Source organism: Kuraishia capsulata, genomic scaffold (assembly GCF_000576695.1).
Source record: "Kuraishia capsulata CBS 1993 genomic scaffold, Kuraishia_capsulata_scaffold_7, whole genome shotgun sequence".
Classification (NCBI taxonomy): Eukaryota; Fungi; Ascomycota; class Pichiomycetes; order Pichiales; family Pichiaceae; genus Kuraishia; species Kuraishia capsulata.
Genome location: NW_019172956.1, coordinates 726,005 through 753,655, shown reverse-complemented (window position 1 = coordinate 753,655; position 27,651 = coordinate 726,005). Strand labels below are relative to the sequence as shown.

The following is a 27,651-nucleotide window of genomic DNA, read 5'->3' as shown; positions in this document are numbered from 1 at the left end:
GTTTGAAACTCCTGAACATGATATCAGAGAGCACCAAATCATCTCAGAAGGAGCAGTTGATACTCCAAGCAGCCGAATACGGCAGATATCTACAGGAGCAGTACGAGCACAACGAGTCTCTGGTGTCTTATCTACACGATATCTCCAGTCTGCTAGCATTCGAAAACCCTAAGGACTCATCTCATTGGTACTTGCTGGACTCTGTGCAAAAGCAAAAGGTCCTGAATGATCTGAACAAAGCTTTATTGGCTCGTTTGGGTAAGCCCACCGACTCTGTGTTTAAGCAGATCATTCAGCATATCAAGCTTGCACTGTCCCTGATGGTTGAGCCACACAGACAGCAGTCATCGTTCATTAATGTGGAGGAGGACTTTTTAGATATATAATGTATAACCTTGTGAATGGCCATTTTCGCGTTATCTTCACTTCTCCAGTCTCTCCAGTAACTTCTCGTATATATGATCACTCAGCTTCAGGAATCCATATGGATCCGACAGCGGCCTATAAGAGTAGTTTGACTCGTATGATCCAGGCATGATTTTCCCGCTTTCGTCAGCTCTCACGTATCCCAGAGCACCGTCTGCGTCTGTGGCCCTTCCGTACGAAGGTGGAGATCTGAAGTCGTAGATGGGCACATACGACGAAGGCGCCGCACCAGCCTCAATTATATATGCAAAATCGTTGTGAATATGCTCCGCTACGGTCTCTTGTAGAAGCTTCATAAACTGCTTGTTTTCAGTGAACTCGGAGTTGGATACATCTTTGGAGCTGGCCTCGTCCAGGGAACTGCGGTTGCTGATTTGGCCCAATGGAGTCAACGCAGACTTTTTGCTGAAGGAGATGAAATACCTGCCGTCCATGCAATGAACATACTGAATTGATCGGTTAGTAAAAAGCGAGTCAAGAATCGCTCAAATGCGAATTTTTCAGAGTAGCTACTAACCAGTTGAGATTGCGGTTTGAACGGTTTAACCGAGTGATATCTCACATCTCCACATATCCGTTGGAGTCTTCCAACTGGGGCCAACCTCAGTGAAGGAGATATTATTGCTGATCTAATCATAATTTGTTTTGTTTTTTGGTTGTTTTGAGACTTTCGAAGGATATACTTGCGAGTTGATATGAAGAGTGTAATGTTAAAGTTCCTGAAATATCTGCCGAGCCGATTACGGAAATCGGCGATGACTAGCCACCAGCCTTACATGAAAGATTAGCCATTAGATGAAAATTAGCCGTGTGGTCTTTATCTGTTCGTTCGTGCTAATTACCGTTTATTCATTTTTCACAATATGTTCATTATCTCTGTCAATTTGGCATTAACCAGCTTCTCCTTTTCTTCTTTATTTGTGACTTGCGCAGCCTGAGTCCTGGCAGCTAGGGCCATTTGGAAGACCTTATCGAGATCTTCTGGTTTCTGACCGATATCTTCACCTGAAACCTCCTCGGAATCATCTTTAGATCCACTTTCCATTTGCGTCCATTCACATGTCTCGAATATCTCTCTCAGCCTCTCCTTTCCAACTTTTTCGCCAAACTCGTTTCTGGCACTGCAAGCATAGTTCACCAGCTCGAACCCAGCAAGCTGGAACCTGTATTCGAGATCGTCGTAACCCTCGAATTCACTCTGTTCTGGTATTCCTGATACCACTGCCGCTTTGAATCCCGACCACCCGTTGTAGTCTTCTTCTCCTGAGAGTTCGTCCAGCGACTCAGTGATTCTCTCCAAATGACCTATAACCTGGTCGATTTCGCCCAGCTAAGTTGTTAGTGAAAATTACCATAAAAGCGATGATTTCAGTCAAATCAAGCATAACTTACCTCCTCTTCAAAATCGAACGTAAATATTATACCGTTCAAACTTTCCCTCATTGGTTTTGCCTCCTCAGATAGGAACTCATTTGCCCATTGGTCGAAACTGCCCTTCTCATAAGCATCTGTCCAAATATCTATTTCTGAACTGTAATACTTCGTCACCAACCCAATTGCCTTGTGGACAGAACCGTCATGTGACTCATGGTGTCCGCGACCAAAGAGATCCTTAACGAGCGTACTCTGACCGCTGCCATCTAGACCGACGATAAGAACCTGATTCACAAATGACATGCTGAAACTTTGGATGTATGTAAGGCTATGAATGTTCTTTTTATAGAAGTTTTGGGACTGAAACACGTGAGCTTCGAGAACTTGTATCTTGCAAATGATTCACAAACGTTATCCAACTGTACAATCTCCAAATTTTTTGAGTACTTTTTTGTAAAATTATAGATATTCTTGAAATAATGACAATTTTGGTGATCCCGTTCGCATCAATACACGGTAGTGCCCCACACAACCAGTGAGTACACTACGCGCAGGAACACTGCTCGGCCCCATTATGGCGTTTTGCCTTGTTCCAGGGAGAACACGAGGACATTCCAGGAATAATTGGTGTCGGGGTCGTATTAGAGATCTCTGAGATTGCGCCTGACAGGATATCGAAAATTGGTGAACAAACGACAATTTGATTGTGAAATTCCAAAATTCTCGAGAAGGCATACAATCGGGCTTGTTCAAGATCTTCGTTACAAGACACCGTTAATGATCCAGGACATCTCTTACAACCATCATTGACCAATCAGAAAAAATATCAACAGATATGACACAGAGAATTGGCGATCACGAAAATCCTGACCTCCCGATGGCGGGGGTGAACTCATCTTTGATACAGTATTCCCTCAATTCAGAGAACTACCTGGATCAGCTGGTTCCGTTGATGAAAACGGCACTGAAATCTGGTACCCTGGAAGATTTCATAAACGAACTTGATGACACGACCAGAATACGCGAAGAGGAATTGCAATCTCTTTCTTTCAAGAGTGCCGATGACATTCTCGCTTCGGTGGAAAGTATAAGCAAAGTCCAGGATCGCTCGGCTGATATACAGCAGCATTTGCAAAGCGTGAGCCAGCGCCTCAGCAGCACAGGTCTAGAGCTATCGGAGAAAAAAAAGATACTGGTGAGTTACAAAAAATTACACAGCAAGATAAACGAAACCACATACATTCTCAACTCGTGTCTGGAAGTACTGGATCGCACAAACAAAATCGTTGATCTGATCAAGCAGGAGAACTACTACAATGCCCTCAAGAAACTAGAAGATTTGTCGAATGTGCATTTGCCAGAGATCGAGAATTTTGAGTTCACCAAGAGGATCTTCAATTCGATTCCATCGTTACGCAATTTGATCCAGGAGAGCTCGTTCTCCTCGTTGAGTAACTGGCTCAAGAATGATATTGAGAAGAATTGGCCTCACATCGGTCGCGCTCTTTTCGAGAACATGATTGAGCTTAATGACGACTGGAAGAGGCAGAAGGCAGATGACCCATCGTTGAAGACATACCGCATAAACTCATCCATAGAGAGATGCCTGAGATCTGAGGTTTTCAAGTCGTTTGACCCGCTGCGGAATCGCTCGGTGAAGATTGATTTGACTCCAGTATACAATGCGATAATTGTTTTCCAGACTTTGGAGGAATCTGAGAAATTGCGTGACGATTACAATAAAGAGTGGAATTTGAAAAGGGAAAGGTTGCTAAGCCAGATTCCGATGGACGACATCAACGCGAACGGTTATGGTAAGCAATCTGTGCAGTCTGCGTTCAAAAACAGCAAGGCTTTGACTATCTTCTTGCAGCAACTGGCAGGATTTCTCATAATGGACAAAGTGGTGAACTCTTCCACCGAATACCAACTGAGAACCAGACAGAGCACTTTGGACATGTATGACTCGTTAGTGACCAAGCTGGTGCCAATATTACTGAACCATGTGAGGAGTCTCACCACCGAAGAAACCCTGATAGATGCCAAAGAGAGCTTGGGTATTTTCATCCAGATTTTGGAGGATTATGATTACGAAGTTTCTTCGCTGTACAAGGTGCTTGTGACAGTTTTCCGCAGTTTTGTTTCGATTAAAACCAAGGAGTTTGAGAGAGAGTATGGTCGTCTCACTAACGAGGACAATCTCATGCCTGTCCATGTGGATAGTGAGAGGTTCTACAGGAACGTTGTTGCAGTTTGCTACTATCCGTTCAAATACAATGAGGTACCAAAAACTTTGCCCTTTTCTACAATATACCCAACAACATGTGTGGAGCTGAGGAAGTTGATCAAGAACATATACGTGTTTCTGGACAAGTATTACTCCGACATAAACAGCGAGGTGTTGGTCATTATAGAGTCAGCATTGGACGATACTCTTGTTAATGTCATTTTGAAGGATCTGAAGACTAAAGTCAACTCCACCATCAGGGAAGAGTTATCGCAGAGCTTGATCAACATGGAATTTTTCATGAACTCCGTTCACGAGATTGAGGCACAGTTGAACTATTCCGACGAGTCTTTCTTGGCCAACGTAAGGACGTCTTCTGCTTCAACCACAGGTGCTCTTATCAAATTAAAGTCACATAAGGCGTTCCAGGAGATCAGAAAGGAGACCGAGGATAACTTGTTTGCACTTGTGGATACCAAGGTCAACGATCTGATGGATTTCGCCGAATGGGACTGGGACACCAAACAGTTGAACACAAATCCAACTGATTTCGTTCAGGATATTGGCCAGTTCTTGCAGATGATGTTTGCATCGACTTTTTCCAACTTACCTCACAACATAAAGTCACTACTTTTGATAAGAACATTCGATTTGTTGGCGGATCATTTCATGACATTTCTCAAAGAAAGTCCGTTCTATACCGCTGAAGCAATTGCCAACTTTGATCGTGACGTGACTTACATCGAGTCCATCATAAACTCCCTGAACGATGCCGAGGAGCCAGAAATTGCCCAGAACGAAGAGGCAACCTCTTCTGTGTCGCTGCAATCCATGTTCATGGGTCTTCGTCAATTGATCAACCTATTGAGAGAGGGAGATCTAGATGGTTTCAAAGAAGATTCTATAAGAATGAGGAAGTTCAACACTATCAAGCCAGATGAAGCCATCTTATTCATGAAAAAGCTGGATACTTTTCAGGAAACGCACCTCAACTCGCTACCTTCTTCTCCTCAACCGGACTCTGGATCTGGCACCAACCACGTTAAGGGTCATGGAAACGGACACGGCTCGATATCAACGCTGCAGTCTGTTACAGGCTCCGGCAGGTTCAAGTTGAATTACAGAGCATTTTCAAAGAATAAAGAGATTCAGTCTTGAGGATGCAAAACGGGGACTGTGCAAATCGCGACTCCAACTCTTGTTAAACTACATGAAATCCTATTATGACAATGCAAATTCGGCTATTTTCAGACTGTAGTTTAGAACAGAACTATATCACAATCGACCTAATTTGGCCAATCGTAGGAGCCTCCCACGCCAACCAATCGCTCGAGCTATTAGGAATAAGACCCATACCATTAAGCTTCCACACTCCAACTGCCATTGTTCCGAGGGAACACAATGTGTACAAAACTTTCATGAGGAAACGATCATAGCCTCCCTCGTTGGTTTCTCCTATGTCTAAGTCATTGAAGGTTTGGTTCACCGTCCAGATTTCTTTCAAGGGATTCACAAACAGCATGAGGGTCATCATGATTGGGATCAATTGGAGGGTATTGGGCGAGAAATACATCATCACCAAATTCATGGGAATGTTCTTTGCGGGAGAATACGCCATCTCCCATGCCTTGCGCATCTTTAGTCTCTGCAGATCGTAATTTTTCACTATTCTCTCCGCGTCCTTGCTTCCCTTCACCTTCTTTGGAGTCTCCGTGTATCCTGGCGGTGGCACCAGCTGAACACTTTTGGTTATTTGTTTTTTCGATGTCTCAGGCTTGAGATATAAATCATAAAAACTCATGGCTATTATTTGTTGATTTGTGTTACTTATTCGCTCGGTATTCTACACAGAGAGGTATCTTCGGTGGTGCAGATTCGATGCCAGACTCGCTGCCAGATAAAAGGCCAGGGCATCTCCAAGTTTTTCACGTAGCACACTATGCTTGGTGTATGTAAACTTTGATTCATTCCCTGCTTTGTATGATATTAGTATGGGAATAGTATGAAAACCAAACAAAAAGCCCCAAAGTTGGAGCGTATTGAAGGTAGGTTGGTGAAACATGGTTCTGCAAGGAGTTTCTCGTATCAAGAGATAAACAGGGCTCTCTATATACGAGGCGATACGCCATTCACATCAGCTGTGAAACACGTTGAAAAGATGCTCGATAAACTCTCGGCAAAGACAGGCAAACGAGGAGTGGAATCTTTTGGAAACACCAAGTTTATTACGGTTATTGGAATGGGAAAAGCCATCGAGAAAGTGCTTAGTCTGGGTGTGTTCCTCAAGGCCGAGAAGCTGTACAGGGTTGATGTATTGACGAAATCGGTGGGAGTACTGGATGAGTTCAGGAAAGAGACTAAGTCCAGTAGGATCATTAACCACGAGACTCAGACTGAATCCTTGAATACTTTCAGCGATACTCCGGAACGCGCTGGAGAGCATATCGTAGAGCTGGCAGACTCGTCAGATGATTCGGGTGACGACTCGGAGGATGACATAACCATGAGAAAGAGGAATGTGAGCGCGGTAGAGCTCAGGGTATGGCGAAAGATGGTTTGAACTACAAAAAAAGTTTAAACGATTCAATACCAGTCATATCTGTATCATAGACACATTTGCGCAATTCGAAATATCATAATTCATTATCTGACGCGTACTATACACTTCACAAACGGAATAGGAAGACCGCTTGACCACCTTGTTTAATCTGCCCTGTTTCGCAGACATGCAGCCCTCAAATCTTCTATACTTTCAAGGTTCTTCCCATACGCCTTGGCTTCTCTGCCCGAAATAACACTCGTCCCAATGAGAACATTGCACAAATCAAGACATTCCTCAAACTTTCGTAGATAAAACAGTCTTTCTACCGCATGTATCACTCGGTCTCTTTCGATCTTGTTCATATTCAGCAAAGGAGACTGATCTTCGGTCTCTGGCTGACCCAGCTGGAAATCATTGTCTGCCCCATCATCGAGGTTCTGTTGTTCTGCAAGAATGCTGGAAGTACTCGTAACAAGCCAATTTTGCTCATTAATGATTGGCCCCGTTTTCCAAAACTGCCTCTTCTGTTCCTGGAACTCCTCTTCAGGTTGACCTTTGCGTACTCTTATCTTCCCCGAACTCTTCCTCACTTGCACCTCTCCATTTGTCACTGCTGTTTGGAGAAACTCGGGCTTGTCAGATTCAGCTTCCATGGCACAAATATCCTGAAACTAACCCTTGTTGCAAACACTCAAATATTATGATACATTCGTAGGCTACACAGGATGAGAAAATTTTTGGCACCAAGCTCATCGCATCTCAACAAGTCGGTCTCCGATAAATTTCTGGAAAATCAGATTTGGGACGAATACACGCTTATCCCAGTCGAATTTTTCGAAATAAGCACCGATCTCATCGAATTCTGCGAATTTGCGTATTGAATCGTCCGATATGTTGTTTGCAGGACTCAATGAGGTCTCGCGTACCTCTAGAAGTTCGCCATATAAAGAGTAGCAGAAGAGAACATCTTCGAGTCTGTGTGGAGAGTTTGTTCGATCAACTGCACGTGCAAGATACACACACAATTCTCTCTCTTTGTAGAGAACAATGGTGCCACTGGCAAATTTATAATTGGCCAGACTAGTATAAGATGAGAATGACTCGAAGTAGAAAGGAAACGAAAGCGACGCATCGTTTGTGAGGCCCAGTTCTTTGGCATCATCAGACAAGTCCTTGAGGTCCGAATAGTCTTTTATGATGGAAAGCATGGTTTGGAGGTGATGTGGATAGAGCCGCTCAGAACGACTTGAGACTGCTGACAACAGATCTTTGGTCTCCTCACGATCAACCATCTTTTTCTCATGCGACACATACATATACAAAGCAATCAACGGGAACATGTCTTTCTCGTTATTATGGTAATTGGCACACACGTTTCGCTGTTGTGCCCGCCAAGGCATTGGACTTGGGGGGATGCTCAAGTAATGGTCCTCAGCAAAATAATCGTAATTTCCGCCCGGTTCTCGCGCATTGTTTGTGTTTCGTTCAAGAAATTGATGTAAAAATTCACGAGTAACTTCTTGCGTTAAGGGGAGGGACAATTCCTGAGAGCTGCTATTCTGAGGCGTGTCTTGTTCAAGTCTGACCTCATGGATCTCCAGCTGTTGAAGTGTGAGCAATACCGAACAAAGGCTTGAACCTTGATCACGTACAAAGAGAGATTGACCCACGAAGGTGGTTTTCATTCCAAGTTCACAACAAACCTCGGAGATTGCGGCCAATTGGCAATATGGAGTCCCTTCAACATCACCAGAATAGTATCTTAGTAGCATATGGTCGTCAATCACTAGATCCAAAGGAACCCCAAAACCTTCAACGTTGGCACACTGACTTCTGATCACATCCCGCAAAATCATATGTACTAGTCTTACTCTTGAAGCTGTGGACACGGTATCATCAGCATGAGACTCTTCATGAGCCTTCACCTTATCTACCGTAAGACGTAGTACCCGTTTTCGAATAGCAAAAAGCTCATAGTAGTTGGGGTCCAAGTGACATATCTCCATCATCATGTCCTCAACAGTGATGTTTCCTGCCCATTGCGAGGATTCCTTCTCAAAAGCCTCGAAAACGAGCCCACCCACTCTCCTAAAGCGTACCATACTCAATGTTTGTGAAGCCACATATATTTTCGTCAAGGACTGCAATCTACGCTCGAGATGCCGACGTTTGGACTCTGCTGGATAGCAGAACCTAGTATGATCTCCTTCTTTTTTTTCAACAGCAAAAGAGGGACCATAGTGATCTTGCATTCTCACTAAAACGGGAACACATATTTCTCCCAAATGCAGGATTTCCTTGGGGAAATCGCCAAAATTGCCCGAGGATATTGCACGTTCGATTCTGGACTCTATGTACGCGTCCTGTCGCTGTCTGCGTGCATACTCTTTGTAGAACCCTGACGAGGGACAAGTCCAATCTGCCAAGGGTGAAAACTTGCTGGAATTATCGAATATATACCACAATGATCTAACATCCTCAAACCACAACTCGTCGTTGGAGATTAGAGAATTCATGTGACGGTTAACCAACGAAAGGTTGAACTTCTGAGCTGGTTCCAGATGCTTGCAAATGATATGCCATATCTCTATGGGGATCTCGTCAAATGCTGATTTGCCCTCGAAAGGATGAGAGATCGAGTCCATAATTCAATCTGCCCTGTTTCCAGTTCAATGATTCCAATTATAATCGTCCATGTATGCGGTGTTTGGAAAGAAAGATGTGGTGAAAAACCATGCGATGAGCTCTCCGCAAAAGGGGAGACTTATCAAGTACAGCAGTGTTTACGTTGTGTGAACAAAATTTGAATTGGCGTAAATTGGGCTTAGTTTATTTCAATGGTTTGATCTGCACGGGTACAATTGATGAATAAAAAGCTCCTTAAAACTTATTGGTTGCTCTACTCCTTCACACCGTTGATGGTGGCAACCACCCTTCTGGTGTGCCTGTAGTTCCTAAACTCACACAACCATATCCCCTGCCACGTTCCTGTGGCCAACCTTCCATTGGTGATCGGAATCGATAGAGAGGCTCCAAACACTAAAAAAAAGTTAGTTTTACGGCTTCGAAATGTACTGCGACATAAACTTACAAGAAGACTTCACATGACCAGGCATGTCGTCAGATCCCTCGTCGGTGTGGATATACTCGGCATCCTCAGGAACAATTCGGTTAACAGCTGTAGTCATGTCAGTTCTCACATCTGGGTCCCAATTCTCGTTCAACGTGAGAGCTGCACTTGTGTGTTGGAGAAACAAGTTAACCATGCCAACCTTGTAAGACTTGATTTGAGGCAAATTCTTCAAAACCTCTTCAGTAACGAGATAGCACCCTCTGGATCTGGGTGAAAAGCTAAAGGTCGATTGCTCCCAGGACATTGTGACGAATTATGGAAATATTGATTACCAAATGGAAAAATCCCTTTTTGTTATACCAGAGCTTATGGTTGGTGTGTAGCAATCGCAAAGAAAACCCGTTATTGCGATGCGACGGTTATCTGCGCTGAAAAATTCAAAATCCTTATCGGGGGAGGCAGCTCTCCAAATCTCTACGATTTTTCACTTGTTTTGCTTGTCTTATACTGTCCACAAATTCATATCTTTTTGCATTTTTGTTGTAAAATATTGCCTACAATGGTCGTGATCAAGGAATCCAACGCTCAGAATTTGGTGCCTGTGATTGCAACTCCTTTAACTCCAGAGTCGTTTGCACCATTTGGAAGCGTCATTTCTGCAGACCACCAGGTAGCCAATGTGGCTAGCTCTTCGGCAAATCAGGGAACAGCTGTGAAAATCCACAAAGTCGCACCTATAACAAACAATTATGCGAATGCACCCAGTGGCCAGGTAGCTACTGCCAACTGGAACATCTTTAGGTGTTCTCCTCCGAAGCATCTGTTATCCACTGATAAGACTGGAGAGTCGAGATACCTCTCCAAGGTTCTGGAAAGACATCCGTTTTCAACCCAGACGTTCTTGCCATTGGGAAGATCCAAGGAGAAAACTGCGTTTCTGGTGATTTGTGCTGAAACTGACAAACGTACTGGACTTCCAGACGAATCGCGAGTCCATGCCTTTACCTGCAAGGGCAACCAGTCTGTGACCTATGGAGTGGGTACATGGCATGCGCCGATGGTTGCTCTTGGTGATGAACCTCACCTGGACTTTGCGGTATTGATCCACGAAAACGGTGTTGACAAAGAGGATTGCGAGGAGGTTGTTTATGAGAATCCTATAAACGTTGTATTCTCGGAATCGCAGAGTTGAAGAGGTGGAGTAGACTGTTTTGACTGTCCAGGTCGATAAGAACTTTCAACTCGTTTCTAAAGTTAACGGTTTCGGCAATTAGCACTGGTGTTTAATTTTAACCGTGTGAATTAGTCATATTTATTAGTTATGAACTCTTACCCCATGGCCATAAGCTCGAACTAACTGCTAGCTCCTACCTACCACTTCTGACCGAAGAATGTCACATTTCGCACGAAAACCATTATTGCTAGTAAGTATGCTAATTTACACCAACCATCAATCAGTATCCATTCTATCCTCTGAGGCAACACCTTCAGCAGCTCCGGTCTCTCCTTCCACTGTAGGCTCGGGCTCGGTCACGGCTTCTGGTTCTTCGGTTTTGACATCATCCCCAGTCTCCTTCTCATCATCGTTGTCATCGTCATTTCCTCTAGACCTTGAGTTAGCAGTACTGTCCAGCAAATCTAAGAACTGCTGCACCTGCTCATCCTCGTAGAGACGGAGCTTGGAGCCCTTCGAGACTATAGCAACACTTGTGTTCTGCTGAGTCAACTCCTTGTCCTGAGCAAGTGTCTCTCTCAATGCTAGAAGGGCGAACTTTATCACCTCCTGGTCCTCAGTGGTATCCAAGGTTTCGTAGTTTCTCTCAAGGTAGGTTCTGGCTGCTTGGGATCTCGCTCCTATGGCCGAGGCGTTGTACTCGGTCACCAAACCACTCGGTTGAAACTCGTAAAGATGAGCAGATGTGTCATCAACACCCGCAATCAAGAGGCCGACACCATAGGGTCTGTTTCCGTAGCTCTGTGTGTTCTCCTGAGCCTTGTCGGCCAGAGTATAAGCAGCCTTGGAAACAGAGATTGGTCTATCAAACACCATCTTCGAGTTCATCGCCTGCTGACGCAGAAAGTTGGAGAGCACACGGGCGTCTGGGGCAAGGCCAGCAAGACCAACCACTAAATGATCATCAACTTTGATTAGCTTCTTCTGGTACGAGCCGAGTTCTTCAGCATTACGCTTCAATCCAACAAGCACAACGGCATCACCAGACCTGACACCTACGGTGGCCGAGCCCTGTTTTATGGCTTCCAGAGCATATTCTACTTGGAACAAACGGCCCGTTGGCGAGTATGTGACCGAGTCGTTGTCGTAGTTGTTTCTGAACTGGAGGGGAAATTAGAATTGGACTTTTGCATGGCTGAAATCAATTGGATGAGTCAAACTTACCATGTTTGTAATTTGGATGACCAATTGTCTTATAAACCAATAACGCTTCAGAAACCCTGTGAATAAAGAGAGATCTTGAGAGACAACTGTCAGGTGGCGTGGAATCTTCCATTTAACAACGCTCTTCGCGCACTCCGCAAAGGGTCGTGCACAGGGGCCAATGTTTAATCTGCCATCTTACAACAGTGTCACCATGACTAGGCTTATCACTTCCAAGCATCAAGGGGAGACGTAGCTTAGACAGACCACAGAGGCATACTATAACAGCCAGCTTCTAGATTGTACTTGCAATGCCTCAGATTAATCCTTTGACGAAGATCATTGGATTGTCCAGTGTGCTGGCTGCCGGATTCCTTTTAATAGTGCTAGCGGGTGCTATCTATGGCAATTGGTTCCCAGTGGTTGCGGGTAAGTGACACATTCTTGTTGTGGACCTAATTGTGGTATAGCAATACTAATATAATCATTCAATTCCAGTTATAATATTTGGATTTGCTCATTTGCCCATTCTGATAACACAGCATTTCGAAAACAACTATGACGACTTCATGAGCGAGGCTGCAGGATATGCCATTGACCTAGGAAGGTTTCTGTCTTCATTCCTGCTCACCACAGGTATTGCTTTTCCATTGATTTTAAACCATTGTCACATTTTGACGAAAGTGGCAACCGTACTCACCATTTCGGGTGGTCTGCTTGTGTATGGTACTGTGGTGACGTTCGCGTCTTTCTTCGATGCAGACTCGGAGGAGGCAACGTTTGAGATATAACTTTGGCATTTGGATACAAAATCCGATTTGGATATTGGAAGACAGATAAAGCTCCTTTCTGTCGCATCCTGGGTGGTGTCTCAGGGAAACAGCAGTCCCAAATTCTGCTAGAAGACAGTTTGGTGCTAGTCTTCGGATTTCTTCCGTTTCCAAACAGCTGAAAAGAGCTTGTTTATGAAGATGACGAGCATTTTGGCTCGCTTGGCCAAGTGAGGCTCCTGAACAATTTGGTATGAGACTTGCGTATGGAAAAGGAGGCCAACTTTAAAGATGGGGTTCTGTCACACTGCCATAGTTAATATCTACTGTAATAACCTGTTGAACGACATGTCTGAATGTCATCTTCGAATATTCATGCTGATATTCAATGCGACACAGCTGTCGCGATTTGATGTCAAAAAGCTTACTTTTCCACGTTTTAATTCATCGTGCCTACCGCTATTGTCACACCTACTGAGTTTGTTGTCCCCTCTTAATGTGCCCCACTAACGCATGCACGATGTGCGATGCCGACGTCGGGCTAAAATTTATTTTGACTTATCGTACGTCAAAACACTAGTCTAACGCTTTGTATAAAAGGTGAACTTTGATAAGAATCGAGAATAGTTGATAGAATTTCACTTCCAGGAGTCTCATAACTCTTATAATTCAGGGTTGGTCTAACAGGGATATAGTGTCGCTGTTTACGAGATGTTAGCTGATGACTCTGTTCACAAGGATGAGATCGAGGCGCTCCAGAAACAACCCCCAGCATATTCCCTTCCTACAAATACAGAGTACTGGAACGTGGTGAGTCGAAACAAAAGGAGAGTCAAAATTTGGTTGGAAAAATACATGTCCAAAGACAACGACACCTTCGAGCAGATATGGCGTACAGGAGGTGAGGTCCCTGATAGGACCAATTCCTTCTACACGCATTTCCCCAAGAAACCTACAAATTTGGATTCCGAGCACCACTACACATCTCTCATCAACATGAACCACTTTTATCTGGGCAGGTGGCTGCCGGAGATCATACAGGAGTATCTTTTCCCATTTGAGGATCTGCTGAAAGTCCCCCAGAAGGAGCACCAATCCGAGATTGGGCTAAAACTCTCTTCCAAAGCCGTTCCAACGCGAGAGGAGTGTTCTCTATGTGAGAAGCTCAACGGCACTGTTATCTACGACCGCTGTGGAGTCTGGTCATGTGTTGATAACGAAGCCATCAAAGATCAGGCCACATTTGACATCACCAAACAGGACTCCATTGGTGCGAAGTTTTTCAAGTCTTACAGAGAATACGCTTCTTGGAAACACAATTATACAGATTCAATTGCAAGGCTAGAACAACAGGAGATGTCATCCGGCAACGACGCCGAAGCTGCTCAGATTGAGACTCGGCTGAAGCAAATGGAGCAGCTGAGAAAGTCCAACAGAGTTCCAAGTGCAATAGTTGTTTCGAAAGCAAGGAAGGGCAAATGATTTATGATTTTGAAAACAGGGAATAAATAGGTGAAATTGGGAATGCAATTTCAGTAGGACATGTCGTAGGACACATCGAAGGACACATTGTAGGACAGGCCGAAAAACTATCCAAAAACATATTGCAGATTAGATTGAACGAGGATTTCCCGGTAGAAGCTCAAACACTGCATTACTCTTCTCGTTCTCCTCTTATTCCTCCTCATCTTCAGCTGGCAACGGTTGATGCAACACGTTTCCCTTCGAATGGTAATGCTGTTTCCTCATCATCTCGAATCTTTTATGTTTCTCTTCTGCCGACAGGTTAGCGGGTTCTTCATGTTCTTCCTCTTGTTCTTCCCCTTCTTCTTCTTCCTCTTCCGGCTGTGTTTCATCCCTTATGATGGTTCCTCCATTGAGTGACTCCATCTTGGGTGCTTCTGAAAGCTGAACTTCTGGCTCTCCCAGAGTAAATCCCGGATCATCCAAATCGTCCTCGTTATCCGTTCTATAGTAATCGTTGTTGGGATCGAAGCCTCCTTGGTATGGCGTCTTGGGCTCATCTATTTTCATAGTAGCGTTCTTCTCTTGCTCTGTCTGATACAGATTCTTTTCATCCCACTGCAGATGATCAGCATTGAGACTATTCGAGGGGTTCTTCTTTCTGTCTGCAATTTCTGCAAGAATGGCCTTAGCCTCCTTGGAATCAGCAGTCAACTTGGCATTCAACATGGTATTCTCAATCACCTTCTTGCGGTCAATATCAGATACCTCGGTCTTCCCTTCCGGAGATTTGTAGGTAGGCCGGTCAGGCGCATTTCTGAGGATTCCTCTTGGCTGGTTTGCTTCGGACATGGCTGCGTTAATGGTCGAATCAACACTATTGGAGCTGCGATGTATTGAGGCATTAGGAAAGGATCAAGTGACGTAGAATCGAAGTGGTGTGGGGGCAAATACTGATTGAAGTGCACCAACCAAAACATCTGTATTAATAACCAGTGGACTCGTGAAAGTTTACCAACGACTACGGCTTCGAAACTACTATATTGGAATCAGTTGAATTGAAGTGTTCAATAGATCTTCTTCTTCTCATCCAGAGACAGCTCACCAGCACCCGTGTTGAGGATGATCAGCAGCCCGCCAACGATGCTCAGTGTCTGGAAGAACTCATACTTCAGATAGTCACGTCTGGCATCCCTCTGGCCGTATGTCCAGTAGTGGTTCGAGGAAATATTGTAGATCGAGAATAGCACCACCAGAAGAACAGCCGCGAATTTGGTTTTGTAGCCAACAACCACAGCGCTACAGGCAAAGAATCCCACCAGAACCACAAACAGCCTGAAGAACGACCAGGAGGTCTTAAATGCAAACACCAAAAACAACAGAATCAGCATGATTCTTCCTGCGAGCAAGAAGTATTTCTTGTTGTCCTTCGATTCCACCATGGGCAAGCCTGGCATAGACAAAAATCTCTTGTCTCTCACCAGGGAATCTGACAGAGCTATCAACAACCCTCCTACGACACTGATATTCCTGAAGAAGAACACAGGATCAAAGAACAAGCCATAGATAAAGCCTTGGAAAACCACTACCGCTGTCAATAGACACGCGGCTATCTCGGTTTTGACTCTGGTGATGATCATGACGGAAGCACTCACCATCAACGAGATGTTGAAGACCAGAAAAAGCTTCACAAACCACACCCACAGATGTCTGAACGTGGCTAGATAGTACACCTGGTCGTCCCATTGTGAGAAGATCCTCACCGAGTCTTCCAGAAATGTGGCAACAATCAGAAACCTTCCAATCGCCGGAACATATGGCTTGATTGAGTCGAAATGGGTATCGACGTACTCCTCAACAGATGAGGCAAATTCCTCAAACTTGGCGACATAAGGGTTGTTGCTGTCAACGAGTCTTTCTGCAAAGGCTGTGGCTTTCCTGCTTTGTCCCCCAAAGCCAGCCTCTGATGTGGGGAATCTCTTGGAGTCCAGTCCTCTGAAAGACATTTGGTCTGTGTATTGATTTGAGAGCGGGTAAGTTCCGGATATGCTTCGTGCAGCTATTGCAGTGATGTGCGAGGTCTGAAAGTTTCAGGAAGCTGAAATGTGTCAGACAGATCAGGCGAGATCAGTATGCAATGCTAAGAACACTTGGTGAAATTCTTCTGAGCTTCAGTGCTTGAACGACCTTTAAACAACGGATAGACGCCAATGGCAATTCTCGCAAACAAAAAGCCAATTTTAATCAAAGCAGTTGTAGATCTTAATAAGCCCAAAAGAGGACACAATGTCAGCTTTTGAAACTGGCGTTCTCCCACCAACAATTAGCGCGCCCACGCCCACGGTTTGTTTACTTTTGGACGCTTTGGTTCTAATTATAGGCGTTTTTGTGAAATACACTACCTTTGATGCCTGGACAGTCCTAAAGTTAGGAGGCAAGGAGAAGAATTAGAGCCTCTTTATTTTGTGATTAACTCTTCTGAAAGTATGGATACCGCTGAATGTTATGTGTTTCCGCTTATTGCCCGCTCGGTGGATTACGTGGACCTAGATAGCCTAATTCCTCTGCGTGCACCCTTAAATACTGGAATACACTACCCCAAGGCCTGGGCCTACAAACAAGCAGCCAGAGGGACCAGGGTTGGCCTGGCTTATCTTTGGGCCGAGCGCAAATAAAGTTAATCAAACACATTAACTCGTCATTATTGGTATGTACAAGCCTATTTGAAGAATCAGCTCAAAACAAGCAGTCTCAATCAACACTGTGAAGAGCCTCAAAGCTAAAAGATTCAACCTGGGTCTTCTGTGTGGTGATCATTTTGGCCAATCTTCTGTAGAAATCATAACTCATATCACTGTTCTTTAAGGATTCCGTGATCTGCTTCTTTTTGGTAGCAGTCTCCTCGAGCGATGTCTGCAAGCAGTTCATGACGTCCCTGGATGGATATGCCAACACCTTTCGGCATTCTTTTGCAATTCTTGAAGAATTGGCATGCTGGTAGTCCTCCTCTTGAACTTGACGACTCATCTTCCTGGCGGTCTTCCTCTGGTATGCATTTGGCATATCATACACCAAGTAAGCCACAGACAGGGCCCCAGCAGTCAAAATCACAGGGGTTACCACCTTCTTGAAAAATCCAACTGAGAGGATGTCTCTGACTGAAACGACGTTTTTCAAAACAGCAACCCCATTTTGCAAGACTCTAGTTGAAGAGTACACTGCCATAGCACTGGCAGAGCTCTTCCACACCTGGAGCTGGTAGCTCGTGCCGCCCCTCAAGAGACCGATAGCTCTGAAGAAACCATCAAAAGTGGGATCGAAAAAATCAAAAGGCGATATGTCCTCGTTAAGACGTTTTCTCAGGTTGTGGTACTTCTTCGTAAACATGGCCTCTTCTTTGAACCTCGTGTTGGGAAGCTTTGCACTTGCCACTTGCGTTATTCCAATCTGGCGAATCTCATCCACAGCCAGACCCGTCCTCTTTCTGGCATAGTTCTCAGAGTCGGTAACGGAGTTGAGAAGCTCGTTGATCATGAGGAATTGCGTTTCCTTAGCAAAAACATACAAACTTGCAAGTCCTCTGTATTGGGCCAAAGGCATATCCTTGATGGCATTGACAGTGTTGGTGATCTTGTTTCTGGAGAAGCTGTACACGTCGGCCGAGGTTGATTCAATCACCTTCTGGATTTGATCATGGATTTTGGTGGACTCAGCAACTGCCTGTTCATACTTGGGAGTAAGGGCATTGAGCTCGAGCAGCATGTCGTCTCTGCTCTGCAAATAAAGCTTTTCATTAATGACGCACAGTTTACCCAGATCCGAGTAAAGCTTGCCCAGGTATGTTTTGACGGGCAAAAGTTTCGAGATTGACCTCTTCTCCAGTATAAACCGCCTCAGAGAAGCCTCCAAATGGTCAAACTCAGGAGAATCGTAATCCAGAGGGTCATTATCATCCTTTCCGTCGGCGTCACCATCGGGCCCGCCTTCTGGCAAGCCTTCCAAAACATCAGCGGACGAGACGAAATGGACGAACTCACTAGCATCTTTATAAGTTTCCGGAGAAAGAACATGCACCTGATCCATAATCTTGTGCCTGCATTTGTCCTGATCCTTTATGTTGTCAAACTTGTTGACCACAATGAACATGAGATTCTTGTCGTGAGCTGCTGAAGCAATGAACTCTTTTCCTGACAGTGTGAAGTGGTTCTCAGCATTCACCACAAAAACCACCAGATCGATCTCTTCTTGCCTGGAAAACACTTGAGTAGTTTGGTATGAGTCTAAATTCAAACCTGGAGCATCAATCAAAGATATGTCTATCACTCCGTTTTTCAGCAGACTGCGTTCAATGGGTCTGTTATCATTGACGTAGATCTTCAATATGGAGTAGAGATCAGATCTGTATACCAGATCCTCAAGATCTTTCAAACCGAAAATCTTGTATGAGGTCTCCTTTCTGCGGTTGTAAGCCTGCCCAATTGAAACGGCATGCACCTCTTCAACACCCGAGTTATCACGAGCATCTATGACCTCACAGAATACACTGGTACACGGTTGTTGATCCTCAGGTAACAGTCTTCTTCTCAGTAACGCATTGCAAAAAGCAGATTTACCCGAGTTCAAATCACCAGTAACGAAGACTTTTGAGGAAGTATCGTCGATTCTCTCCTTCAGGGCCTGCAAGTGCTTCATCACATGGTTGACTTTGTCATTGAAGAGTGACGCCAGTCCCGTACGATCCAGCGAAGAAATTGCATTCACACCAGACGTCTGGTCGAGTTTCAGATTGATCGTGAGAAGTTCAAATTGCTCCACGTCCTTAATCTCCGTCGCTTTGTGGATTAAGTTCTGGGCCGGAGCTAGAGAATTTTGCCTTATCAGCGCCAATCTGGAAGAGGAACCTATGAGTTTCGAATTGCTCGAATCCTCAGCATCTGTCGGGTAAAAAATAGGACGCTTGCTGTTTTCGGCGCGAAGTTCACCCAAGATCCCCAGTGCAGAGCCAATTGATCTGTTGAGAGAGATCCTGTGCTCGTTATACTGTAGTTGCTGAAGGTGCGACTGCATCAAATCGCTTGATTGTCGAGGAAACCCATTGGCCAAAGTGGAACTGGACCCCTCGGTCAAGCCGTTTGTCTCTCCGTTCAAAAGCGTGGACCCCTCTAGTCCTGTCTCTCTGTTGTATATCAGTTGTGTTGGGTTGTACCTGGGCTCATCGTCAGGCGTGATGGTAACGGCATCATCGCTGTCTTCCGGGTTATGTGGCAAGCCAGGGGAGCTCATTTTGCGAGTTGACTATTTCAAAAACCTTATAGATTCCATGAAGTGGTGGTAGACTTAGATATATCTTGCCTTATGGAAGATGGCAAAAACAGGGCTAACAATGCGTTTCTGCCACATGATTCCGGGCACCTAAATATTTTCCGATGGTCTGCCAAGATGGGCCCGGTTCTCTAAATCTTTTCAGATGCTTGTTGCCGCAAGAGGTTGATACCAGACAGACTAAGCCATATTGAACACTTTCAGAACCAGCCGCGAAGTGAAATGTCTTTCAGAAGAAGGGGAGATATAGTTGGATCTGCCGTTCCGGTGAGGAGCCCGCCTGGTGTCGTTCCTGTACAGAGAGGACCTGCTGTGGGAAGACCTGTCCCCACTGCTACTAGACCTTTAGGAGCCAAACCCGCTTCGCATGAAAATATACCATTGAAGCATCCGGGAGTAAAACCTTCGGTGTTTTCGTCTGTTCCAACTATATCCACTGGATCGGCCGACCTGGACCGAGTCCTGGGTCATGATGGTCTTCCATTGGGCCAATCATTGTTGCTCGAAGAAAATGGAACGACCGATTTCTCTTCCACCCTACTCAAACTATTTGCATCTCAGGGAATAATCCACAATAGACTGGATCCACAGAGACCAAATACACATATCGTTGTAATAGGTCCCGACCAATCATGGGCAAAGGCTCTTCCAGGGTTGTACAAAGGAAGCTCACGCGAACAGAAGAAGATGCAGATACAGCAAAACGAGACCAAGATCAGTGTTTCGAACTTGTCGAATGAAAATGCCCCAAATCGTGACATGAAGATTGCATGGAGATATGGCGGAGCCAAAGAGGCCAAGAATAACGATACCAGTGTTTCCACACACCCGAACTATACGCATACGTTTGACATCACCTCTTCATTGATACCGTCACCTAATTCCTCCGAGATCACCTATCTAAGTATAGGCGATTCGCTCCAGAGTACCACAAAGCAACTGGAGTCAATTGTGAAGCATAATATTGACAAGGTAGTACGAATAATCGTGCCCTCTTTTCTGAACCCTGCTCTTTTTGATATGAGATTGTGTCAGCACCAGCAAGTGATAGCGTTCTTGTATTCGCTAAGGGCTTTACTCAGAAAGTATGCGAGATCCACGGCCTTGGTGATTTCTCTCAATTTGGATCTGTTCCCAAGAGACTCTGCTATCGTTGCAATGATGGAGAAGCTTGTGGATGGTGTGCTGGAACTGAAGCCATTCGAGCCAATACTGTACGAGTACATGGAGAGAGTGTACAAAAATCAGCCGACCAAGATCAAACACGGTCATTTGAACATCACAAAACAGCCGTTAATATCTGATCTGGGAATGATGACCATCAAGGAAATGGAGTTTTCCTTCAAAAACGGTAGGAAGAGGTTTGAGATCGAGGAATGGAGTATCCCCGTGGAGGAAGAGGAAGATGAAAAATCACAAAACCCCACGAATCACGAGAGCCAGACGACAACTAGCATAGAATTTTGAATGGGTAAAAATTGAATAAAACTAGCAAGCGGCCACATTATTTTGCCGCGTATCGTTCATCTGATATATTTTCGTTGTGTGAATTAACACACTCTTGATAAATAATGTTTCACTCTTATCGGGCTTTCCCATCAATGCCCACCTGCCTAGCTCATCGCCCTCTGCAGGATGAAAAATTCTTAGGGCTATATGGTTACACCAACAGAGCTCTTTCTTAGCATTGCTCTTACACAACTATAGAGAGAAAAATGGGAAAAAGAGGCGCAAATGGAAATTCTGGAGGACAGAAGAAGAAGGTGAGTCCCTATTTTGGTTTATGTGCAAACCCCGAGGGTATGGATGTTCATGGTGGACTAACCTCTTCAAACCCAGTTCAAACTAGCGACTGGTATAATTGAACCAGGTCAATATGGCGTTTTGGCCACATGTCAGAGAGGGAAAGAATTGGGATGTGCCAAGGAGCTGAGAATACTTTTCGGAGATAATATCGAGAAATATTTCGATATGTCGGAGAACAAGGAAGACGTCGAAGACAAGGAGGAAGCCTCTGAGGAACTCTCGGTGGAAGACGCTATCAAGAAAGAGCTGAGCGATATTTCCACTCCAAAAACTGACAACAAGTCCAAAGAAATTGTCAAGAGTATAGATCTTGGTTGTGACTGTCTGGTATTTATTAAAACAAGACGTCCCATAATACCCTCAGTGCTGGTGCAAAGACTATGCAGAGACTCTTTGGACTCCAAGACCAAGAGCACCAGATTCACATTGCGTCTCACTCCAATCGATGATTCGTGCACTCCTACAGAAGAAGAGCTACAGAAAATGGCTCTTTCGCTGATAGCACCCGTTTTTCACGGAGCCGAGGGAGAACAGAAACCGTACAAGTTTGCTGTGAGCGTGACCAAGCGGAACTTCAATTCTTTGGACCAACCCACCATCACCAGAATCGTTGCTAAGATCGTTGGAAACGATAGAGGCCATTCGGTTGATCTCAAGAATCCAGACAAACTCATTCTGGTTTCTGGCTACAAGAGCAACATTGGTATGGCCATTGTTGATGGAAAGGAGTACGAGGAGTTGTGCAGATTCAACCTTCAACAGATCTTTGAAAAGTCCCAAGAATAAGTGTGAGCGTTGACTGCGCTCCCATGGATAAGATGCCATGAATGTGGGCTTGTGGGTTCTTGCTCAGTGTGCACTACGTCTTAAAATCCGAAATTTCGGTTTCATTTTTGGAAATCATGGGTATTTTTCATTGGGGTTGAAAGGTGGTTTGGGAATGTAGCTCCAAGGCTCGATTGGGGCCATCAGCTACTGGAGTAGAGCCCTCAACCAGCATGCTAGTCCACAGAATTAACGGCTTTCAAATGACCAATTATTGTATACTAAAACATGCCCAGAACCTCAAACCCTTATTAAAACCTGTATATTAGCATGTTTAAAAGACACCGAGAATTGCGATATTCGTCTTATTTGCTTAAGTGTGCTCCAACCAATTCACGGCTCAAAACCGTCATCGTCTAACAGTGCATACTGCACTTTTCAAGCACTTTTCAAGCACATATATATACTTCTACAAAACCATTTATTATGTTGAAACAGAGCTGGACAAAGAGAAGTCGACTATCTTCTAGCTCAGGTGGAGTCGTTTTTGGGCCTAGTCGGCTCGTGAGGCTCCAGACTACGGTGTTGGCAAAAGCGAAGCTAGCCCAAGAACCTCTATACACTCCTCAAGATCCGTTGACTATTCCCTCACAGAGTCATGTGATAGACGCCAAAATCCAGAGACTGAAACAGAAATTGCAGGAGCAAGAACAAGAGCGGGCCGGCGTTGACGAGGTACGTTTGATTCTCAGATAATGTTGAGAGCGTTCTGGGCCATACTAACTCAAGCAGAATAAACTGAGCATCTGGGATGTGATAACCCCGTTCTTCAATCTCATACTGGTGGGGTCAACGATGTATATAGGACTGCAATATTGCTGGTTGTTGCTGGAGAGAGAAGAATTGATAGAGGCCCATGGGGTTGAGGTTCGTGCATTGGAAAGTGAGATCCAGGCCCTGCTGGATGCGAGGAAAAGTGGGGCTGTTGAGGCTGAAAAGAGATGGTTTTTTTGGAGGTAAACGAAGAGAACAAGAAAGCAAAGAAGAAATAAAAGAGAAGGAGATCGGCCTCTGGAGTGGACGAATTGGCATACAGTATGCTCCTTCAAGCTGTCTGGCTACCAGAGTTGGGTCCAACATGAGACAACATATCGTGAAATTTCATGAAATCTCGGCCTTTAATCATGAACAAGATATTTAGCATATTATAACGCATCAAATTAAGACTTGGTTTTGAGTCTAAATTACCGTGTAGCGTCTGGAACAGTATTGACTACCATGTAGAGTCTGGAACCGTATTGATTCTTCTTTTCGAAATAAAACTTTATTCAGATTATGCCAATGCCTCTACGAACATTGTCTATTATGACCCTTACACAAAGTACTTCAACGACGAAGCAGAAACCTTTCCGGCAGCAACCTGCTCTTTAGCAGCATCAGAAAAGGCAGTCTTAACGGCAGCAACATCAGTGACACCACCAACCTTCGCTGCAACATCGCCAAGCTGGAGATCGTCAAAGGTTTCGATGAGAATGTCGACATCAGCAGTTATGGCATCAGCCTGAGCAGCCTCACCAAAATAATCAACGTCCTTGACAGAGGCTCTGATGGAACGCTTGTTCTTCTTCTTAGCGTTTTTGGCAGCTTCCTTGGCCTTTTTGGAGTTCTCCTTGGAGGCCTTAGCGTTGAGCTCGGCCTCAGCCTTGGCCTTCTCTTCAGCCTCCTGCTTCAACTTGGCCTCCTCGGCAGCCTGTCTGGCACCAGCCTCTCTCTCCCACTTCTTACGGGCCTTCTCATCCTTCTCCTGCTGCTTGAACAGCTTTATACGTGGGTCCTCAGAAAGAGCCCTCTTGACGAGCTCAGCCAGACGCTTGTTGTCCTCGTTCTTCTTCTTCTGTCTGGCAGCCTTGTTCTTGCGCTCGATGTAACGCTTGTGGTCACGGTTGGCGGTGTCATCTGGAACATCTTCGTCCAAGAACTCGAAGGATCTCCACGAGTCAAAGTTGTACCAGAAAGCGTAGAAGGCATCCACCTCTGGCTTGGTGGCAGTCATGTCTCCCAAAGCTGGAACGGGCTGTTTCTTCGAGAATCTTCCCTCAGCCTCAAAAGCTGGGCCCCAGGCCTCAAAGAAATCGTAAGTGCTCTTGGCTGGAGGAACCTCAACATCTGCGTTGAAGTCAACCGAGTCAAACTGCTGTCTTTTGGTTGGATCAAGCATGGTCTCGTACGCCTTCTGGATGATCTTGAAAAATCCATCCTGGTCCAGTCCACCTGCCTCACCCTTCTTGTCAGGGTGGTGCTTGAGAACTTGTTTTCTGTGGGCTTTGGTGATCTGCTCTGGTGTTGCTCTCCAACGGTACTTGGTCAACCCAAGAACCGCATACAAATCGGCACTCTTCCAGTCTCTTGGATCGTGCTTCAGCAGCTCTTCGCTCTGCTCTTCGTCAAAGTCGTCTTCATCAACAGATGTGTCAACTGTCTTGACGTTCTTCTCGGCTTCGATCTTCTCGTACTCGGACCAGGAGTGACCTCTGGAGGCTCTCAGGGCATGGGCGAGAAAGTAGCGACCAACGGGTTCAATGGGACGACGGACCGCTGGGGAAAAAGTCTTAGCAGCCTTGAATGAAGGACTGGCAGCCGATGCTGGAGCTGGCAAGGTAGATGACATTGTGCAAATTATGGGTCTTGTCTGATATTGAAGGGCTTGTCTTGTTCGTTCACTCGTCTGAAGAATTGGCAAAATTGAAATTTTCAAATTATCGGTCAGCACACGACCTAATTATTGGCCCGCTTATTGTGTGATTTTTTTGTTTTAGACCTTTATTAGAGAGAGTCATAAAATGTTGAGATATGACATCCCAGCTACAGCAGCAGGACCTGGTGGTGTATAATGACGGCCAAATAGTGTCGGAAAAACTGTTGCGGGGTGAATACAACTCATTGACTGCAATCACACACATACAAGGAACTGCACCTTCATGGCTCTTGACAGGTGTTGCGGAGAACTGTCTTCTTGGAACATGCCATTTCAGTCCGGGTTTGGGCACAAATCTGGCATTTAGCGCCAATGAACCCAGATCACCAGTTTTGTTTGCATCTTTTTACCAAGATGCGGCGTTCTATTCCAAGACTTGGAAGAAGCATTTGGGATTGGATATTGCCAGTCAAACTGGTAATGCCAGGTACCTGGACCTGATGGAAGAACTGATGCATGTGCTTTCAAGAGGGGCAGATCCCAAGCAATCGCTGAAACATGTTTTTGACAAGATTTCAACCGAAGTTCAGAAACTGGCTGCCAAAGGAGCAAAGCCTAGCTTGATAATAGAGGCCCCAGAACTGCTACTCCACACCATAGATATTGAGGTTGACGATCTGCTATTAAGTTTACACAAGCTCAACGAAAAGACTAACTTGACCTTGGTGATGTCAATAGATCGCCCTTTGATAGAAGCCCATTCAATTCAGGACGGAAACGGACTGCGTGGAAAACATAGTTCATTGGTGTTGAAACTTCTCCACAGAGCAAATACCATAATTGACATACATCCGCTGGAAACTGGCCATGCAAATGACGCTACTGGGGTTTTAACTGTGAGCAAAGGTCCTATTCCACTTGATGATGTGAAAGTTCAGGAAGGTGCTTATTTGTATCTGTTGAATAAGGAAGGCAGTGCAAGGCTGTTCTTCAAATGAAAAGCACCGAACTGATTAATGTGCATGATATACCAGAAATAAATGAACCAACTAAAAATTAAACTCAGATGAAACCAAACGTAACCAAACGTAACCAAACGAAACCAAACGAAACCAATTGAAACCAACTCTCTACCCACCACCATCAAAGCTCAATCAACCGAATGATCCCTTATCCCTCTCACATCTTTCTATGCAAACTATAGTAATCGTCAAGAGCGAACTCGATAGCTATCCGCGTCCACAAAATGGGATAAAGTGGCCAAACACTGCGGTCTCCAACTAATATCCAATAGGGAATATTCACGTTGGACTTGTTCACGTCAAACACCCGACCGAAATCACGGACCAAGGTCTTGATGCCAGGCACAATGGTAATTCCAGAAGCGTTTCTTCGAGGTGTTTTCTCATCGATTGCCAGTCGCTTTATCCAGCTGAACAGGATTCCCATTCTGTCCAACATGTTAACCCTATGCTGGAATTCCAATCCAAGCACTGTCTTCAGAAGCCGTTCAGGGTACCAGTTAGACCCGTGCTTTAGATCATTTCCAATGAGAGGAGACAGGTACGGCCTTGCAAGAGAAACCACAAAATGGTTCACGTTGAAGAGTTCTGTCAATCTGGTATATGGTGATGTCAAAGTGGCCAGCTCTGAATGAGGCTCGTGCATGCTCATTCCATCGCTGGCTTGATGTGGGGTCAGAAAGTGACACTCACGATATGTCTCCATCTGCCTGATTTCCCCATCCTGATTCTTTATGTAGAGGCATGGTGAGTCCATGAAAACACCATCTCCCACTGAGCAAGTCAATGCTGACCACACCACGATATTGGGCGTGGTGACGTAGTTCAGAAGAGGCGGAATGGACGCATCCGTAGGATGTACGAGAACATTCAGGATTCTCTCTGTCTTGAGATAGGTTTCCTCGAAAGTCAAATCGCCAAGACGTTGGCGAACGTATTTCGCAAAAGTCAGAATATCGTGGCTGTAGCCGTTCCTGGTAACATACTCTATTATGTCGCCAGTGGTGCTTTCAGAGAAGTCTTTCGACTCAGACGCAATGAGAGTCTCTGTGATTGAGGATATGTCTGAGAGCTCAGAATCTGCCAAAACACACACAAAAGCAGCCACAATCGCACCAACTGCACTTCCCGATATTATGCGAGGCAACAAGCCCTTTGCGTTAAGAGCTTTCACCACCCCCAGATGGCAGAGTCCAAATAGCGAACCGCCTTGCAAAATCAAAGCTGTTGATCCAAAAGTTTGTCTAGCATCATGGAAAAAGTCAAGCTTGATTTGGTTGAAGTTGGAGATCGTGCTGTAGTCTTCATCAGACTCAAACTCGTGGATGAAATTCAGACATTCCAGTACCTCGTCGATATACTCTTCTATCAGTGTCTTTGTTCCAGAATACGCCCTTGTGTATAGCTCTTTGGCAGCTATTCCGCCAAAATTCCGCAGCAAACCCGCCCTGAACACAGATATAATCTTCAAGTAATCGCCCCTCAACCGAGCATCTTGCAAAGTCAAAAGTCTATCGTTTATCAACTCGTAGTCATACAGCCGGCTAATGAAGTTACGTCTCCAGAGATTCCCGCCGTCCAAGCTGTCAATATGAGCAGCCACTTGGGACCATTCAGAGTATGATTTGCATTCGCCAAGCCTTCTTGTAGCAACGCTGATCGGTCTCTTCTTTACCAACATTCGGAATATCTTATGGGCCCAGAACAACAATATGTCCATTGCTGTTTCCACCACTACCCACAACCACGACGGCGTGTACCGGATGAAAAGCCCTGTAACCCACAGAG

General features: G+C 45.0%; 22 protein-coding genes across 22 annotated transcripts, besides 2 other annotated features; 10 read left to right on the top strand and 12 right to left on the bottom strand.

Annotated features, from left to right (window-relative positions):
• Positions 1 to 17: 17 nt before the first annotated feature.
• KUCA_T00005873001 (uncharacterized protein) lies at positions 18 to 386 on the top strand (the record flags this gene model as incomplete). The annotated part of the gene is made up of 1 exon (XM_022603418.1): positions 18 to 386. One exon carries the CDS (start codon positions 18 to 20, stop codon positions 384 to 386), a length of 369 nt encoding a protein of 122 aa, XP_022461861.1.
• Positions 387 to 422: 36 nt separating this feature from the next.
• KUCA_T00005872001 (uncharacterized protein) lies at positions 423 to 860 on the bottom strand (the record flags this gene model as incomplete). Its single annotated transcript, XM_022603407.1, has 1 exon — positions 423 to 860. The coding sequence occupies one exon, from the start codon at positions 858 to 860 to the stop codon at positions 423 to 425; it is 438 nt and encodes a 145-aa protein (XP_022461860.1).
• Positions 861 to 1,282: 422 nt separating this feature from the next.
• KUCA_T00005871001 (uncharacterized protein) lies at positions 1,283 to 2,103 on the bottom strand (the record flags this gene model as incomplete). The annotated part of the gene is made up of 2 exons (XM_022603396.1): positions 1,283 to 1,756; positions 1,819 to 2,103. The coding sequence occupies 2 exons, from the start codon at positions 2,101 to 2,103 to the stop codon at positions 1,283 to 1,285; spliced, it is 759 nt and encodes a 252-aa protein (XP_022461859.1).
• A 532-nt stretch (positions 2,104 to 2,635) lies between these two features.
• KUCA_T00005870001 (uncharacterized protein) lies at positions 2,636 to 5,185 on the top strand (the record flags this gene model as incomplete). The annotated part of the gene is made up of 1 exon (XM_022603385.1): positions 2,636 to 5,185. One exon carries the CDS (start codon positions 2,636 to 2,638, stop codon positions 5,183 to 5,185), a length of 2,550 nt encoding a protein of 849 aa, XP_022461858.1.
• A 112-nt stretch (positions 5,186 to 5,297) lies between these two features.
• Positions 5,298 to 5,828, bottom strand: KUCA_T00005869001 (uncharacterized protein; the record flags this gene model as incomplete). The annotated part of the gene is made up of 1 exon (XM_022603374.1): positions 5,298 to 5,828. The coding sequence occupies one exon, from the start codon at positions 5,826 to 5,828 to the stop codon at positions 5,298 to 5,300; it is 531 nt and encodes a 176-aa protein (XP_022461857.1).
• Positions 5,829 to 6,029: 201 nt separating this feature from the next.
• On the top strand, positions 6,030 to 6,587 carry KUCA_T00005868001 (uncharacterized protein; the record flags this gene model as incomplete). The annotated part of the gene is made up of 1 exon (XM_022603363.1): positions 6,030 to 6,587. One exon carries the CDS (start codon positions 6,030 to 6,032, stop codon positions 6,585 to 6,587), a length of 558 nt encoding a protein of 185 aa, XP_022461856.1.
• Positions 6,588 to 6,730: 143 nt separating this feature from the next.
• KUCA_T00005867001 (uncharacterized protein) lies at positions 6,731 to 7,222 on the bottom strand (the record flags this gene model as incomplete). Its single annotated transcript, XM_022603352.1, has 1 exon — positions 6,731 to 7,222. The coding sequence occupies one exon, from the start codon at positions 7,220 to 7,222 to the stop codon at positions 6,731 to 6,733; it is 492 nt and encodes a 163-aa protein (XP_022461855.1).
• A 96-nt stretch (positions 7,223 to 7,318) lies between these two features.
• On the bottom strand, positions 7,319 to 9,214 carry KUCA_T00005866001 (uncharacterized protein; the record flags this gene model as incomplete). Its single annotated transcript, XM_022603340.1, has 1 exon — positions 7,319 to 9,214. The coding sequence occupies one exon, from the start codon at positions 9,212 to 9,214 to the stop codon at positions 7,319 to 7,321; it is 1,896 nt and encodes a 631-aa protein (XP_022461854.1).
• A 411-nt stretch (positions 9,215 to 9,625) lies between these two features.
• On the bottom strand, positions 9,626 to 9,946 carry KUCA_T00005865001 (uncharacterized protein; the record flags this gene model as incomplete). The annotated part of the gene is made up of 1 exon (XM_022603329.1): positions 9,626 to 9,946. The coding sequence occupies one exon, from the start codon at positions 9,944 to 9,946 to the stop codon at positions 9,626 to 9,628; it is 321 nt and encodes a 106-aa protein (XP_022461853.1).
• A 255-nt stretch (positions 9,947 to 10,201) lies between these two features.
• Positions 10,202 to 10,834, top strand: KUCA_T00005864001 (uncharacterized protein; the record flags this gene model as incomplete). Its single annotated transcript, XM_022603318.1, has 1 exon — positions 10,202 to 10,834. The coding sequence occupies one exon, from the start codon at positions 10,202 to 10,204 to the stop codon at positions 10,832 to 10,834; it is 633 nt and encodes a 210-aa protein (XP_022461852.1).
• A 258-nt stretch (positions 10,835 to 11,092) lies between these two features.
• KUCA_T00005863001 (uncharacterized protein) lies at positions 11,093 to 11,704 on the bottom strand (the record flags this gene model as incomplete). The annotated part of the gene is made up of 1 exon (XM_022603307.1): positions 11,093 to 11,704. One exon carries the CDS (start codon positions 11,702 to 11,704, stop codon positions 11,093 to 11,095), a length of 612 nt encoding a protein of 203 aa, XP_022461851.1.
• Positions 11,705 to 11,892: 188 nt separating this feature from the next.
• Positions 11,893 to 11,913: a sequence feature (Short protein (KUCA_T00005862001, CDK29868.1) was converted to a misc_feature.).
• Positions 11,914 to 12,001: 88 nt separating this feature from the next.
• Positions 12,002 to 12,043: a sequence feature (Short protein (KUCA_T00005862001, CDK29868.1) was converted to a misc_feature.).
• Positions 12,044 to 12,330: 287 nt separating this feature from the next.
• Positions 12,331 to 12,810, top strand: KUCA_T00005861001 (uncharacterized protein; the record flags this gene model as incomplete). Its single annotated transcript, XM_022603296.1, has 2 exons — positions 12,331 to 12,448; positions 12,518 to 12,810. 2 exons carry the CDS (start codon positions 12,331 to 12,333, stop codon positions 12,808 to 12,810), a joined length of 411 nt encoding a protein of 136 aa, XP_022461850.1.
• Positions 12,811 to 13,500: 690 nt separating this feature from the next.
• KUCA_T00005860001 (uncharacterized protein) lies at positions 13,501 to 14,271 on the top strand (the record flags this gene model as incomplete). Its single annotated transcript, XM_022603285.1, has 1 exon — positions 13,501 to 14,271. One exon carries the CDS (start codon positions 13,501 to 13,503, stop codon positions 14,269 to 14,271), a length of 771 nt encoding a protein of 256 aa, XP_022461849.1.
• Positions 14,272 to 14,463: 192 nt separating this feature from the next.
• On the bottom strand, positions 14,464 to 15,105 carry KUCA_T00005859001 (uncharacterized protein; the record flags this gene model as incomplete). Its single annotated transcript, XM_022603274.1, has 1 exon — positions 14,464 to 15,105. One exon carries the CDS (start codon positions 15,103 to 15,105, stop codon positions 14,464 to 14,466), a length of 642 nt encoding a protein of 213 aa, XP_022461848.1.
• A 215-nt stretch (positions 15,106 to 15,320) lies between these two features.
• On the bottom strand, positions 15,321 to 16,259 carry KUCA_T00005858001 (uncharacterized protein; the record flags this gene model as incomplete). Its single annotated transcript, XM_022603263.1, has 1 exon — positions 15,321 to 16,259. The coding sequence occupies one exon, from the start codon at positions 16,257 to 16,259 to the stop codon at positions 15,321 to 15,323; it is 939 nt and encodes a 312-aa protein (XP_022461847.1).
• Positions 16,260 to 17,004: 745 nt separating this feature from the next.
• On the bottom strand, positions 17,005 to 19,536 carry KUCA_T00005857001 (uncharacterized protein; the record flags this gene model as incomplete). Its single annotated transcript, XM_022603252.1, has 1 exon — positions 17,005 to 19,536. One exon carries the CDS (start codon positions 19,534 to 19,536, stop codon positions 17,005 to 17,007), a length of 2,532 nt encoding a protein of 843 aa, XP_022461846.1.
• A 261-nt stretch (positions 19,537 to 19,797) lies between these two features.
• On the top strand, positions 19,798 to 21,042 carry KUCA_T00005856001 (uncharacterized protein; the record flags this gene model as incomplete). Its single annotated transcript, XM_022603241.1, has 1 exon — positions 19,798 to 21,042. One exon carries the CDS (start codon positions 19,798 to 19,800, stop codon positions 21,040 to 21,042), a length of 1,245 nt encoding a protein of 414 aa, XP_022461845.1.
• Positions 21,043 to 21,290: 248 nt separating this feature from the next.
• KUCA_T00005855001 (uncharacterized protein) lies at positions 21,291 to 22,167 on the top strand (the record flags this gene model as incomplete). The annotated part of the gene is made up of 2 exons (XM_022603229.1): positions 21,291 to 21,338; positions 21,415 to 22,167. 2 exons carry the CDS (start codon positions 21,291 to 21,293, stop codon positions 22,165 to 22,167), a joined length of 801 nt encoding a protein of 266 aa, XP_022461844.1.
• Positions 22,168 to 22,632: 465 nt separating this feature from the next.
• Positions 22,633 to 23,166, top strand: KUCA_T00005854001 (uncharacterized protein; the record flags this gene model as incomplete). Its single annotated transcript, XM_022603218.1, has 2 exons — positions 22,633 to 22,881; positions 22,939 to 23,166. 2 exons carry the CDS (start codon positions 22,633 to 22,635, stop codon positions 23,164 to 23,166), a joined length of 477 nt encoding a protein of 158 aa, XP_022461843.1.
• Positions 23,167 to 23,518: 352 nt separating this feature from the next.
• Positions 23,519 to 24,814, bottom strand: KUCA_T00005853001 (uncharacterized protein; the record flags this gene model as incomplete). The annotated part of the gene is made up of 1 exon (XM_022603207.1): positions 23,519 to 24,814. One exon carries the CDS (start codon positions 24,812 to 24,814, stop codon positions 23,519 to 23,521), a length of 1,296 nt encoding a protein of 431 aa, XP_022461842.1.
• Positions 24,815 to 24,996: 182 nt separating this feature from the next.
• Positions 24,997 to 25,839, top strand: KUCA_T00005852001 (uncharacterized protein; the record flags this gene model as incomplete). The annotated part of the gene is made up of 1 exon (XM_022603196.1): positions 24,997 to 25,839. One exon carries the CDS (start codon positions 24,997 to 24,999, stop codon positions 25,837 to 25,839), a length of 843 nt encoding a protein of 280 aa, XP_022461841.1.
• A 181-nt stretch (positions 25,840 to 26,020) lies between these two features.
• Positions 26,021 to 27,583, bottom strand: KUCA_T00005851001 (uncharacterized protein; the record flags this gene model as incomplete). Its single annotated transcript, XM_022603185.1, has 1 exon — positions 26,021 to 27,583. One exon carries the CDS (start codon positions 27,581 to 27,583, stop codon positions 26,021 to 26,023), a length of 1,563 nt encoding a protein of 520 aa, XP_022461840.1.
• Between the last annotated feature and the right edge of the window lie 68 nt (positions 27,584 to 27,651).